Here is a 15,771-nt window from a genome sequence, read left to right on the forward strand (position 1 = left end):
GCGCCAAAAAAAAAAGCTATCAGGTACAGTATGAAATCCTTTATGCTAGAAGAGACTAGTAGAAGAAACAAGGGTTTGGTCCACATATCTGTTTATTTCCTTCCTGATATATACCCCTGGTCACAGACATTATTATAACTAGCGTAGCAGAACTCAGTAATTTCCTTTTCAAAAAAATTGTTAAGTAATAAGGCAGTTAACATAGGACTTGCTGCAGTAATGTCATATTTATGTGGCACTCATATGGAGCAGGCATTGTTCTTAGTGTTCTACACAAATTAATAGTCCTATAAGAAACTGAGGCACAAAGAGGTTAAGTAATTTGTCCTACGTTAGACAGCACACCAAGGTAATGGAAGACCCAGGATTCAAACCCAAGTAGTCCAGCTTCAGAGCCTGTATTCTTAACCACTATGCTAACCACTATTTAATAAATGTGCCCCTTTCCCCATCCCTTTCCTACCTTCTTGGTGTTTCTACATCTTTTTGTATGCCTCAACGATTGCACTCGTAACACTGTGTGAGAATTAAGTGGAAAGAAAAAAAAAATCCCGTTCCCCACCTTAACCTATGGCCAAATCCATGGATTTGAAGTTTTGAGGTACCTATAAGGAGCTACTGATGCCTTCTGGAAACTATGTGTGGGTTGTTACTGCGAGACCATGGCCATTTGCCGTGACTGTATTTAGTCACCCGATATACATAGATTTCCCCCTGAGGGCAGTGGTAACCTCAACTGTGGATCATATCAAGTGGAACCTCAGCTTAATAGGCAAGGCTGACGATGGTCCAGGTGTACTGACTCTCACCTGATGGAAGGTGGGGCATGGACTGGATGACTTTTTGAGGATTGTAGGTAGGCATGTTTTACCTTCTCAAAGCCCTGAGGCATTACGACTGATGCCACCTGAAAGCAAATTAGGAGGCTTTGCCCCAGGCCCAGGTCCCCAACGGTGTGTTGGAGTTTAGTGCTGTTTCAGATTAAATCAGTATGTTTCAAATTTGCCAGACTTGTTATCACGGCAATATGTATCCCCAGTTCACACATGGAATGTTTGCTCTCTGGCAGCCAAATGCACTTGGAACTGGCAGTGATGATCTCATAAAGCAGGAAAGCTGAGCAGTTAGTCAGATGATTAACCTGTTACGGAGATGGAGGAGTTGAGCATCACTTAATGAAAATATCTCGGTATTGCATAAGTAGGAGTTTCCAGACTTGGGGGGCAGCTTGGGAACCCTCACATCCAAAGTCCTAATTTTACAAATGTGGAAATTAAAGCTTTATAAAAGGGTAGATATCAGGGCTTCTGGCCCGAGAAAAGTTAGAGCGTATTTCTAATACATGACACCCCAGAGGAAACAGCACTGCTGGCTGCTCAGACCTCCCTTTTAAGGGCTCCAGGACCTTCTGTGGTCAGCTTCAGTGTTTAACTCATCCTCCCCTTTTAAAGGTATTCCTTATTTTTAAATGACCTGTTGGTATTATGTTTACTCATATGTAAAAAAAAGGAATCATCCTCACCCATCCCCCTGTGATTCCAATGCTGCAGACTTGTTCTAATTTCAGTACCAGAGAAATGGAAGGCTGTAGGTTGGAAATGGGGGTAAGAAGTGATCTTCATAAATTGTTTTCATGCCCTTTGTCTGGGCATCTTCAGGTATAGGCCCTCCAGGTGGTTTTCAGGCTTCTGTCTTATGTAATTATGTTTACGAGGTGGAATCATTTGACAATTTGCTTGTACTATTTATTTTTATTATTTATTATTATTTTTAAATGTTTTACTTATTTTTGAGACAGAGAGAGAGAGAGAAAGAGAGAGAGAAAAATGTATGAGTGGGGGAGGGGTGCAGAGAGAGAGGGAGACACAGGAAGCAGGCTCCAGCTTCGAGCTACCAGCACAGAGCCTGAAGCTTGGGCTCTTAACTCCTGAACCTGGAGATCATGACCTTAGCTGAAGTCTGATGCTTAATTGACTGAGCCACCCAGGCACCCCTGCTTGTACTATCTTAGAATAATAAACACCAGCCACTGCTTTACTGATGTCTCATCAGAAGAAAAATCCTGTCTTCTATGTATAATGCTTTCTGGTTTTCACAGCTACCTCCTCCACCTTCTCAAACAGTCCTACCCTCTCACTGAGAAGAGGTCATAGGATATGTCTATTCTGCGGGGACAAGTAGGATAGGACCTGGGAGATTGTCCTTCTCAAGCACTCTGAGCACCAGAAAATGATCCAATTGAGTTGTTCCCCCCCCCCCCCCACCCCAGTGCCTCAGTGCCTCACTTTCCCCTTCTCAAGACTGGTTTTGTTTATGCTTGATTTACAGGCCTAGTTCCAATTGGAGAGGTTTTGGACAAATGCAATAGTTTGTTCTTTCTTGGGAGGATGAAGGGCAGAGGAAGGGGTATGCGCAAGGGAGGAGGAATGTGCCTCAAGCCAGGATGCCTCTCAAGGAAGTCATGAAAGAATTCCAGATACTAGCTTTGATTAGCTCTCTGTGCCAAACAAACAGGTTCTAGGGGAATCTTTTCTAATATTGCCCCAGAGCTAGGTTATTTCCTAGTCTGGCCCCCAAAAAGTCTTAACGACAGTGTGGCTTTAGGGTAAAATTTAGCTGACAATCATCAGTCTTCAACATGGCCCTGGCAAAGGCCTCACCGGGAAAGCATGGCAGGGGGGAGAGTGCACAGCATTGGAGTCAGACAGCCTAGGATGTGAATCCCCGTTGAACTACTTGCTAGCTGTGACATTCAGCAAATTAACTCCCCTGAGCTTCACGTGTTTTCATCTATAAGCTGGGGTTGATATCTACACAGTTGCTCTGAAATATAAAAATAAAAATATGTCAAGTGCCTCCTTGATATAAAGTAAGTGCTCAGAAAAATGGTAGCTATTATTATTAATAACCTAAGGGAAGCCTAGGGGAAACTCAGCAGGAAACCAAGCACTCCAGGCCAAGAAGGAACCGAAATAGCCCCGACCCGGCTCCACCCACCGCGATCAGGATCAGCCAGAGCCTGTCGTGCCAGAGCTGGAGAAGCAGGAAGAGGCCACCCTGCCCTCCCCGGACCCGAAGCCAGTGGGACTGTCAGTACCAGAGCCGGAGACTGGGCCGAGCTGAGGTGGGGAGGGGGTTGTTTTGCTTCAGCGAAGGGTGAGGACTGCCCTCGGCCTTCAGCAGGGGAAGGAAGAGGGACAGCCACGTAACAAAAGCTCAAGGCCAACCCCCAGTAAGCCCCGGGGCCGGACGGGGAAGTGAGCCCTTCGGCCGGCTCCGCGGGAGTCAGCTGACCTGCGGTCGCGGCCGCGCGCCCTCCCCGCCCCTGCCCGTCCGACCCCGCACCCCTGCGACCCCGCGCGCAGCTTGCCCGGGGCTGGGGGTGTGAGGGTCCGCGTGGCACGAGCCTCCCCCGCAGCCAATCAGCGGCCTCTTCCTCTCGGCCTCCCCCGGAGGGTTTGGGCAGCGGGGCCGCGAGCTCTCCCGAGGCGGCCTTCGCGCACGCGGTGTGCCCCTTGTGAAAGGAATATTCCCATTTCCAGCGCGGCCTCTGCCGGGGAGCGCACCTCTTAAAGACAGGCCGGCTGCCCGAGGCTCGCCGTGGCCACACTGTGCCGGCTCTGTTCTGGAGTTTTCAGAGCATCCACCAAGGCTGCCCCGGGCGCCGGGAAAACAGTGCGCCTTTTCTTCCCTCCAAAACCAGCCCACCTGCGACCCTAGGCGACCTCGTCCCCTCCAGCTGCTCGCGGACTGCACACACCCGCCCCGTACTTCAGCGTCCCGGCCCAGGTGGGAGGAGGGGAAGGGAAGGCGGTATTTGCAAGTACTCAGAAGTGTTTACCGTTTCCGAAGCTCTGGCCCTCGGGCCTAAATCCACCCAGTTCCTTTTCACAGAAAAGGAACACTTGATCCCGCCCCTACTAGGTGTCTGGAACCTGACTTGTCCTGTCCCTTAAGCCTCGCGATCCGACCCCCTGTAGAGGGAGTATCGTTATCCTGGTTCTGGAAACAAGGAAACCAAGTTTCTGAGAGATTGAGAATTGTAAAACTACCGAAGGCCCAGTTTGCAACGAGGCCAAAATTTTTTTCTAAGTGACTGGGCTTCATACCAGGACACCAGTTTGTGTCTAGACTCACGCCCCCTTGGGTTCCCTTGTTTGCTTGGGAGAGCAAACAGCAAGGGCCGTAGATATTCCGTAGAGCAAAGCCTTAACAGGCCCTTTTACCCTGTAGGAGCAGTCAGTCCGCTGTAGAGACGACCTGCCAACTCCCCTTTCAGGTCTTAGATTGGAGAGCACCTTCCTCGACCCCACAAGCCTGGGTCAGCTGCCACTTCTAGCACCTCTCTATCCCTCTTTTGGTGGTCCTTATGACCACCTGTTGCAATTTCCTCAGCTAGCTCCCTCCGTAGATGGAGGGAAGCTACCTGAGTGTCTTGACTGTAAGCCCAGCATTTAGCTGGAATTGCCATGCATGGTCCAGCTCCCAGGATGCAAGTGTGCTGCGGGAACAACATTTGAAAAGCACTGAACTAGGGGCGCCTGGGTGGCTCAGTCGGTTAACCGTCAGACTTGGGCTCCCGTCCTGATCTCACAGTTTGTGAGTCCGAGCCCCGCATCTGGCTCTGTGCTGACAGCTCAGAGCTTAGAGCCTGCTTTGGATTCTGTGTCTCCCTCTCTCTCTCTCTGTCCCTTCCCTGCTCTCACTGTGTCTCTCTCTGTCTCTATGTCTCTCTCTCTCTCAAAAATAAGTAAACATTAAAAAAAGAGGAAGAAGAAAAGCACTGGAGTTCAGAAGTTATAAGGTAAGAAGGGAAACTGGAGACAACTATAAAAAATTGGCTTTTAGTAATCACAACAATAACAATAGCGATGACTATCATTTACTACTACAATGTAGCAGACATTGTTCTGGGTGCTGTAGTGCAGGACTCCTCAAAACTCAAATGTGATTTCTGGGGATCTTGTTAACTGGGAGATTCTGATCAGTCATCTGGGGTGGGGCCTGAAACTCTGCATTTCTAACAAGCTCCCCTGTGATGGTGCATGAATCATACTTTGTATAGAAATGCTTTGGTATATCAACTTATTTTATCCTCTCTAAAGCGTTATGAAGTAGGTATCACTATTTCTGTTTTACACACAAGGAAGCTGAGAGGCTAAGCACCTATGAAGGTCAAAGAAAGAAACTGCAGGGCAATGAGGGAGGGGGGAATGGTACGAGCAGGTGCACTTACAGAAGAAACAGAATTCTAGGCCCAGGAAACTGTATTTACAAAAGCCTGGCATGCAGGGAACGTGGACGGGGGCTGCAGCAACAGCTGTGTCACCCATTAGGCACCGTGTGTATGCATAGTACTTAGGAGCTTTCCAAAGGCCCCAAATGTTTGAGACCCGCAGAAACCATATTGGCACCTACATACGAAAACTGAATGCTTAAATTAATCATTTCAACATTCAAATCATTAAAAAGCCTTTCAAAATTTTTACGTTAAAAAAAGTCATGTTTAGTGAAGGATACGGGTGTATTTTAATACATTTGATAAAAATGGAGTAGGGCCTCCCAAGCCTGGGGCCTGCTAGGGACAAGATGAGCGCTGGCCACATTGGGTTTGGATGTAATGCTGAGGGCAGCTGGGAACCACTCTGATAGAAGGAGGAAAATGTTCTCTGTGGCTACAGTGAAGAGAATGGATTGGAGGGAGGCCAGACTGGAGGCCCAGTGGCTGGAGACCAGATAGGCGTTTATAGACTTCCAGTCTGCAAGACAATCTCTCCTCAGTGCCAAGATTAGCGTAAAATGATAGCATTATACAACCCAATTATTGTTTGATTTCTCCAGCCCCTATCTGACTCAGCATTCCAGATTTACTTAAGACGTGGGGACAAGGGTTTTGCCAAATCCTTTCTCATTAAGGCTGGTGATGTTATAGTCTAGGGGAGGTATGTTTAAGAGCACACACTCGAGTCAGATAGCTGTGAGTGGGAACCTCAGCCCTGCTACTTGCTAGCTGTGTGACTTTGCATAAGTGATTTAACTTCTCAGAGCCTCAGATTCCTTATTGGGCATAATTCATTCCTCATGGAATTTAAACTACATGTACAGTGCCTCCCACAGGATAGGTACTTATAAACAAATGGTAGCTGTTATCACATATGTGCCATTATTCTGAGACCTCACTGGGTTTTCTTCAGGATGGAACAGAGGGTGGGGTAAATAATTTAATCTTTTCATCCATTTTCTGAGGTAGAATTTATTATTCCCATTTTGCAGATAAGGCAACAGGGGCTCAGAGATTAGATAGCTCAGTGAACTAGGGGCAGAAAGTGGGAAAGTGGAAGAGCTGGAATGTTGTTTTATTTTTACCTCGTTTCGTGCAGTCTCTCCAGTAGTCAACATCTGCTGCTTCCACCGCCCTTTGACCGGTCCAGAACCTGTTTCCCTTAGTCATGGCATGAATCTGTCATGCTGGCCAAAGCCACACCACTGAACACTCTTCTCGGGCTCCACCAACCTCCATTTCCCTTCTTCCCCAACCTTACCTAACCTCCTTACTACCTCCCCCTACCCCCTCGTACCACCCCACCCCCAATTTTACAGCTTCTGGATTTCCCTTATTAAAGAGACAGCTTGTCTCTCTGAGAATCACAGACAGAACCGCCCTAGACTGGGATGCCTTCCAGAGTACCTCCCTTTAAAGGGAGTAGATAAGTAGGTCACATCAGGATGGTAGGGGAGGAGGCGTACTTCTAATGGGAAGGAGGAAAAATACTGCAGATCACATGGAGAATGGAAAACAAAATAACAGGGCTCCTCTGTCTCTCTGATTCTCTCTATCTCACAATCTCAGTGGCAGCCCCCTGCTGGCCGCTATTACTGTGAAAAGCATGTGGAGACCCCGCAGGCCATACTGAACTCTTGGGGTTTGGGAGGCCACTGGAAATTGCAGTGAGCAGAAGGCGGTCTCCCCTTGGTTCCTCTCCATCCCACCCTGCCTCCTCTTGAAGCTACCCCACAACCACCGGGGTATGGAGAGGAGATGGCTCAGTTTTGACAGAGGATTTGGAACTTCTGTCCAATTCCGGCTCCTCAAGGGCCTGAAAGCACAGAGCTCTGCAGCTTGGAGGTTCCGCGGGACTGGGATGGCACTGGCTTTGCCGTGGTTGCTGGGAGTAGCCCAGGATCTGGTTCACAGAGATTCTGCTGCAACCAGGACAAGTTACAGGCCTTGCGAGATTTCTGCTCCCCCCTCCCAACCCAAACTCTGTCAGAGGCAGTTCGCAACAAGGGAGGTGGATGAACATTAAATGACATAGATTGCTGTGAAAACCAGAGAGAGAGAGACAGGGCGAGACAGGGCGAGGCATTAAAGGTCCAACACCGCCAGCCCCACCCTGCCCAGCTATCCCTGGGGACTGAGCCATGCTTGAATCCTAACACTGGGCGGTCGCATTTCTAGGAAACTGCGGGTGAAGGTGGGGGGTGTGGCAGGGAAAGTCCCGGCTGCATGAATGACACCGGCCCCACTGTGTACAGATATGGACTGAAAATGTGTATTCAGGCAGCAGATGGGTCCCTGGACTCTGTGTCTAGGGCACAAGGCAAGCACACAAAACCAAAGAGCAAAGCCTGATTCTTGGACCTGGGGGTAAACAGTCCCAGTTCCCTGGATGGGGCTTTGGAAACAGAATTCACCTCTGGAGAGGCCGAGGGTTTTCCATTCTCTTGGCGTGGAGCCTGGTGGACTCCAAGGCTCACTGCTTTAGGACACTGGTTAGGCTTTGTGTAGACATGCTCTGGATTGCAGGCTGCAACTCCCACCTGGCTGGTGCGCCCTGCCCTCCTTACTCCCATCCCTAAGGTCCCGGACAGACTATTCGGGAGTACTATATTCCTGTGCTCTTTTCCCTCCATCCCTATAGACACAGAGTACCTCCCTCCCCCCACTCCAGGTATCTGTGCCCTGTGGGAAAGTCCCACCCTTGCCTACGATTGCTCTTCTCGTGAAACAGGGCTGGGTGACAGGATGGAGACATCCATCTTCACCTGTGCCCTTCATTATGCTTAACCTCCCTAGGCTTGTCTAACACCCTCTTTCCCAGGCTGGGGTAATCCCAAACCATCTCTCATCAGAGTGGGTATAAATCCCTACAGGTATGTGGCAGGCAAGTAGCAGCAGTGACAATGTGGTTGGTGGTGCCCGTACTGAAACAGGAAGTTTGGACTTGTGAGACTTAGGTTGTTTGTGCTCTCACAAAGTGACTGGCAGCTCCTCGTCCCCGACATCTGATCCAGCTGGGGTCTCTTGCTTTGCCAGCATTCCTGCCTTACTCCAGGTCCAGCTTGAGTGCTACTCCTTGGCTTCTCTAGGATCATGTGGGAGAAAGGAGGTCAGGCTTGGAGCCTCCATACCAACCCCCCACGTCAGTCAGCAATGTACCTGGGCAGTGGGCAGTGGTTTTGAAACTTCAGAGTACATCAAAATTATCAAGGGACTGGTTAAAATACAGATGGCTGGGCCCCTCCCCAGGGTTTCTGATTTAGTATGTCTGGAGTAGGAACTGAGAATTTGCATTTCTAAAAGGTTCCCAAGTGACGGGATACTGTTGCTCCAGCGGCCACATTTGAAAACCACTGAGCTAGAGTATAGCAAAAAGAAAACCTACGTCTGAGTCCTAGCCCTGCCACTTTCGTGCTCTGTGATGGTGTACTTGACCTTTCTGAGCTTCATTTCCTTTTCCAATGAAGGTGGAGTAAGGACCACAGCATGGTTGGGAGGATTAGAACATTTGGAAGGGCCTTTCACTGTGATGGCAAATTGAATTATGAATTAGTCAACAAATACATTTTGAGTATTGTGTTGTCCATTGGATACTCTGCCCAATGTCATGGCTGACTTTGGGCAGATCATACGTGAGGATTCTAAGACCTACTTAAACATCACACAACTCTGTGACTCCGTTTTCTCTTCTATGAAACAAGGCCTGTGGTCTGCTAGACTAAAGGCCCCCCCTCCAAGTCCCATTTGGAAGTTCAGCTCTGGGAGGGGCCTTAGGTCTTGGGAGGCACAGCCACGTTTCTTTTCCTTGCTCACCCCTTTCCAGGACATCCACTTGAGAGCTCAGGTGCTTCTGCAAAGAACATCGATCACTAGAGTCACTGGTCAGTTCCTCCTCGAGGGGAATAACGTGGTCTCACTGTCCATCATGATCTGGTTCCAACTCACTTTTATAATCATATTCCCCACTGTTATTCTTCTATTCACTTTATAGCCTAGACAAATTGGACTACTCATCCTTCCCCAGATACGCCCTGTGATGTCCTGCTTGCAGCTTCTGTTCACACTAGAATATCCTCCACTTGTCAGAGTCCTATTCCTTCTTCAAAGTTTACCCAATGACTACCTCCTCCAACAAGTTGTCCCAAATCCTTCCACCATCTGTGTGTCTGTCTCTTTAGCTATCATCTATATATCTGTCTCTCTACTTAATACAAATGATTTTATATTTTTCTTTAGGTGATAGAGGACAAGTTGCTGAAGTTGTCAGGTACAAGATCTGACTAAATCAGGATGCAACCACCTCACCCCTTCCTACTTGCCTCTGATGTTTTTCCTCCGAAGGGGCTGTGTAGAAACTCGGAGGTCTGTGGGTGTGTCCTTGGATTTCACATTCCTGAAGTCTGTTCTTGGAGCATACTGAGATATAAAAAACCAGAGTTGCTACTATGTAGAACTTTTAAAAAGTGGAACGGCCACTTAAAAGGAGATGCCTACTTACACAAAGATAAGTCAGCTGTTTATTTTCTGTCGCAATCAGAGTCGGGAATAAATATATATGTGTGTATAAATCTGCTGTGGTTCATATTCACAGATCTACTCATTTGCATATAGCCACATCTGCTTCTCTAATTTTCTTTTTTAAACTACAGGGTTTTTTTTTCTATTCTAAATATAATATATGCGTCGGTAAAAATGTTTAAAGGAAATAAAAAGTAAAAATAAAGTAAAAGAAGAAAGTAAGTCATTCATAACCCATAAATAACCGGTATTAACATTTTGATGTATTTCTTGGGAATGGTTTTCTTGCACATATTTACTCTGTATGATTTTTAAAGGAAGTTGGGATAAAATGTTTATACTCTTCTGTATCCTACTTTTTTGATTTATATGATTAGCATTTTGGTATTCCTTTAAATATTCTTCCCTAACATTGAAAAAAATTATTTCATGATATCCACTAACAGATGTACCAAAATTTATTTAACCATTCTTTCATTGTTGGATACTCCTTTTTGCTATAAACAGTATTTCAGTGAACATCCTTACATATCTGATTATTTTCTTAGGCTGATTCTAGAAGTGGGATTACTGGGTCATTTTTTTTTTTTTAAGATTTTATTTTTTTAAGTAATCTCTACACCCAACATGGGGCTCGAACTCACAACCTGGAAATCGAGAGCCACATACTCCACCCACTGAGCCAGCCAGGTGCCCCATACTGGGTCATTTTTAAGTCTCTTGATATATACTACCAAACTGTTGTCTGGAATTTCAATTTGAAAATACTCCAGAATACTTTACCTATAGTCCCCCCTTCTATCCATAAGTAATTTTTACCTCCACTCCCAGTGCATTCTATCCCTTGTTGTACTTAACCCTTACTACACTGAATTTGCATTCAGTGTGTACCAGTCTTCATTCCCTTACGAAGAGACCATCTTTGACCATCTTTGTATCTCCCTCAACATTCCGCACAGGTGGAAGAAAGAGGCCAGAGGACTGAATCTCCTTAGGTGAATCTATAAGCAGAAGAAGAGCTCCATTTTAGGAAGGAGCAAGGAGAGTGGCTTGAACTCCATACTCAGCGGTGGGTTGCAACACTGGTTGAAGGAGAAGAAAAGGGATTGTCTTCCACCCTTTATTCATCCAGATCTCAGAGGAGGGGGTAAAAGATGGGAAATTAGTCCAGTCTAGAGCCTGGAAAAGGAGTCACCTTAGCTGTCTGGCAGGGCTGCTACTAAGGGCTGGGAGAAGGGCAGAAGCTTGGAGGCCACAGCTTCAGGTTGTGGAAGGAGAGACACCAGTACCAGCCATCCCACTCTCAAGGTGTTGACCTTGGGGACACACCTGCAACACTGATGATAGAGGCTTAATGTTTTTTAGATTGGAGTTTCCCAAATTTCAGTTGTACCTTGTTTGCTATCTCAATCTTTTAGTGACAAGAAAGAAGCAATATACACAGACACACACACACCTGTGTTTCATTTCATCCAGAGCAGCCATACTTCTGAACAGTGAAGACAGGTACAATTATTAAAATATTCAGGGTGTGCCCATGACACTTATAAAGTCTGAATAAGAACTTAAAACGTATCATGCCACTTACTTTAGCCTCATCCTGAGCAATACAAATTTAGAAATCACAGATTTGATGGATTAGTTACCCTTTTTTGTAATACTATAACTATAAACATAGCCATTACAATAAAAAACTGTTAGCCATTGGTATTCCCTTTACTAACCATTGGTGGTAACTGTACCACATTTTGGGGACATGCTATTTTAATTGAACATTTTCTTTATATTATAGTCATCTGTTTTTCTTCCACTTAAGCTTTCTAAGGCCAGGTATCATGTTTTTGTTTTTGTTTTTGGTGCTTCATACAGTGTTGAAGCTCAATAAATATTTGTTCTTCCTTTGGTTTGTTTTGGTAATGGGATAGTGATGAATAGGAATTAATTTATATACTTAGCACAAATGAAGTCTCCAAGATCAGGATTATAAAGGGGAGATCAATATTTATATGGTAAAGAGAGTTGCCCTGGTTTGAATACTGTGGCATTATTATTTGGACTTGGGCTTTAACGTGTTCAGGGTAGAACACAGTACATCATACACATACTATCTAGCTGTCTTTCCAGGGGTAAATAATACATTTGCAAGTTTAAGAATTAGTCTTGGAGCTATAAAACAGAATAACTCTATTTAGCTCATGCAGGAATTCAACCCACTATAATAACCTCATGAAATAAGAAAACTTTTCCATACCTAGCAAGCACAGAGTGAAATATATAGTTATTTATTAGTAAATATTTGTTAAATGAAGAGATGAAATGTCTTAGCTATAGTCAATATGTCTTTACCACCCCTGGAAAACCATTCTCAGAAACAGAGGAACTAATAGTATTCAGTACATAATATTCTAGGGTCTTTATATATGTCTTTCCTCTGGATTTCATGTGGCAACACCATGTGAGGAGAGGGTAAAATCATGCTACTAGGGGACAGACATTTCCACCTGTCATGAACCAAGACTTGCCTTCTCAGAAGACCACAGTGACTATTTCCTCATTGGATCCAGAGGGCTAGACAGGAAGATGTAGAAACTCAATGGATGACCTTCTGGCCAACCAAATAAATAAACTACCAAAGGAAAGTGTGAATAAGATGCCAGAATAAAAGACTATATTGGGAGAGAGAGAGAATAACTCTAATAAAGAAGAGAAGGGTACTCTAGCACTTTAGTCCATAGTTCTGCCTACCTCTTTCTTTCTGAACCTTTCTTCCAAGTCCTTAGCCTATAACTCAGGCTTATTTAACTCATCAGCACATAAGAAACTTGTTCTTCAGGGACTGGAAATGAGCAGTACCATTTCCTTAGCTACTAAATATCCAATGGAGGCAAGAACTAGAGGAAGAAAAAAGAAAATACACTGTAGGGTCAGAAGACCTGGTTTGTCCAGAAGTCCTGACTCTGCCATGGTCTGATAGAGTGACCCTCTGCCTATTAGTGATCCCCTTTAATTCATGGCTCCCTTAAGTTATTCACTTACAACTATTTTCCATGCAATTACTGTTTATCAAGCATCGCCCTGGGCACTAGGGATAGAGCAATGAAAGAAACAGACTCTAATGGAGTTTATGTTCTAATGAGATTGATTAGATTGGATAAGTAATCAAATGAACAATGTAACTTCAAATAGTGAGTAGTGCTATGGAAGAAAGAAAACAAATGATGAAGACAAAATGAAAGGAGGGTTCCTCTACAGAGAGCAAAGGTCTCCCTGAGTCAGTAACATTTGAGCTGAGATCTGAATGTACTAGAAGGAGCCAGCCCAGGGAAAGAATATTCCAGGCAGAAGGACCATCAAGCCCTGAGTTGGGACCATGTTTGGGGCTGTATGACAATCAAGGAAAATGACACTATTTTGCAGTTCTAGTAGACCAATGGTTTTGACACACTACCCCAAGTGATTCTACAACTTCCTTGGTTGTGTCTCAGGGGTGGAGGGACAGAGGGCAGAAGTTCTGCCAGGCCCCCATCATGCTGCCCAACACACATAGCAGCTCCTTTTTCATCTGAAGCATACGCTGGGGTGTTGAAGATTTGCTTGAAGAACAGATACCATGATCAAAAATCCTTGGTCTCAAAAGTCCTTCTCCACCCTGTAATTGTCCAGCTCTAGGAAAATTTATCATGCAACCTCTGTGATCCCTACAGAAAGGCTGGCTTTATTCAATAAAGTTGGAGAGTGCCAGTTCCAGCGACCTGGCTCTCCTCTTACCAGAACATCCCATTCCCTTTCCCTGCAATGGTGGATTAGAGCCTCTGGTGCCCTCCAAGCCTGTCCCAGGTAGGGAGGGACACCAGTCTCTGCCTCCTGCTAGCAGATTTTACTGGCTTCCTTTTCTTGCCCTGTCCGAATAAGACACTCTGTCCTCCACAGGAGAGCTTTGTGGAGAAAGCCACGGAGTGGCTCCAGTTTTTTCCAACCTGTAAAATGCAAAGTTGGCCAGCTGCCTCTCTTCTTAACTCTAAAACCCATATCTTTCCTTGCCTCCAGAGAACTGCCAGCAGCTCTCAAATAAGTCTCTACTGTCCTGGGGTTTGGAGGAAAGCGCTGTGCAGAATGTGAAATCATCTTCTGGTAACGCGAATCTAATTAGCTCTTTGACTGACAAGAGGAAGCAGAGGCCAAGAGGGATTTAAACAATCCCTTTCTCACATATTTCAAAACAAGCGAAGAACCAGACAGGGAAACAGAAAGAGAAAAAAAGAGATAAAGCCTAGGGAACATTTGGAGAGGGGGTAAGAGAGAAGGGGGGGTGAGAGGGAGAATATCAAGTGACCAGAATATTAATCCTTCCTTCCCCCAGCTTTACCTCTGCTCCCCCCATCTCCACCCTCCTTCCTCTCTCCCGGAGAGAACTTACTTGGAGGTCGATGATTTCTCTCTCTGATTCCATCTTGCTGCCCTCAAGTGCCTTCACACACTCTGGTGCTGGTAACAGACTGCGTGGGCAACTCCAGGCTTTGCTGTCTGAGTCTCTACTGCTTTCTTTGGGTGGGAGAGAGCACACAGCTGGCAGGACAGACCTGCTATTCATCCATCTGATGTGGGATGCTTGTCCTGGGCTCAGCCCCTGGGGGAAGTGTACACATGCATACACTTGCGTGCGTGCGTGTGTGCGTGCACACGCATGTGCACTTCAGGGGGTGGCATGTGACACATTGATAGGTGGCCTTTTGAGTTAGTAATGACAGCATCATTTTCTTTCGTGGCGCCAGTGCCCCTCCAGCCCCAGAGGGGCCATCCGAGGTCAAACTCAGCCTGCTTTGAGTAGCTTTTGGTAGCTTTTCTACCGGCATAGAAACCCTGTGGATTTATCAAGGAAATGGAAAAACAGCCTCAGCATGCTGTCTGACTTCACATTGGTGGAGCTGAATAGGGTCCTCAGTCATCAAGGGTGGGTGGACTCTAGCATATTCCTAAGACTGAGGCTTAGAGACTTCTTTCTCTTGTTCCCTGTAGCGCTAAAAGTTTAAAAAAAAAAAAAAATGTAGTTTACTTAATAGGCCCCGAAGCATAAGCCTTACTCTATAAAGTGATTAACAATAAGCTTTTATTGACAGGTTGTTTGATGTCCTCATTTTCTCCCTTGATTAGACAGAAAGAGAGCAGGAAAAAGTTATACCTTCAAATTCTGTTTACGCAAGTAGTTGCTTTTTCCCTACTTTTAAAATAAAGCTACCAGGAGTGAGTCTTTTTTTGGAAAAGCTTTCTTTCTCTTGTTTACCTTAGAGCCTAAAACTCTTCTGGTTTGTTCCTGAAGCTAGTTTTAGACACCAGCTTGTGTATGTGTGGGTGTGGGTATGTCTGTGAGTGTGCATGGTAGGGGCAGTGTTAAATTGGAGTAATCCAGTTCAAGTTTAAAGGGAGTGAGGAGAGTAGCAGAGTCAGAAATTTACTCTCACGACACTTAAATGTGCTGCCAAAGGGGTGGAAGGGGGCAATTCTTTATTTCTATTTTTTTTTTTAATGTTTACTTATTTTTGAGACAGAGAGAGACAGAGCATGAATGGGGGAGGGGCGGAAAAAGAGGGAGACAGAGTCCGAAGCAGGCTCCAGGCTCTGAGCTGTCAGCACAGAGCCCAACGCGGGGCTCAAACTCACAGACTGTGAGATCATGACCTGAGCTGAAGTCGGGCGCTCAACCTACTGAGCCACCCAGGCGCCCGTCTTTATTTCTATTAATGATGTAATGTCTTTATAAGTCCCCATCCTGCTAGACATGAGGTGAGTGGTCAATAGAATGAGGATCATATATCCATCTAATCTGATAAATGCAGTGGGATTTAATTTAAATGGTAAATGGTCCAGTTTAGATAGAATGTTTAGCCTTTCCAATTTCCACCCATCCCCCAGAGATGACATCTAGGTGCGTGGGAGAGGGGCATGGTTTATTATTTATTTATTTATTTAATTTT

The 15,771-nt window shown here is 45.7% G+C and overlaps 1 protein-coding gene across 2 annotated transcripts in view; it reads right to left on the reverse strand.

Annotated features, from left to right (window-relative positions):
* Positions 1-14,475, reverse strand: part of NINJ2 (ninjurin 2) — a 79,903-nt gene extending 65,428 nt beyond the window's left edge. Inside the window, exon 1 of one of the 2 annotated variants that reach the window (XM_086714371.1) lies at positions 14,217-14,475. In XM_086714371.1, the coding sequence (XP_086570497.1) occupies positions 14,217-14,390 (174 nt within the window). In that variant the 5' untranslated portion in view covers positions 14,391-14,475. Of the gene's footprint in view, positions 1-6,366; positions 6,528-14,216 lie in introns of those variants that run through there. The other variant, XM_086714372.1, reaches the window with a different exon arrangement.
* Between the last annotated feature and the right edge of the window lie 1,296 nt (positions 14,476-15,771).

The sequence above is a fragment of the Puma concolor genome, chromosome B4 (assembly GCF_028749965.1).
Source record: "Puma concolor isolate L17-30 chromosome B4, mPumCon1.1.hap2, whole genome shotgun sequence".
NCBI lineage: Eukaryota > Metazoa > Chordata > Mammalia > Carnivora > Felidae > Puma > Puma concolor.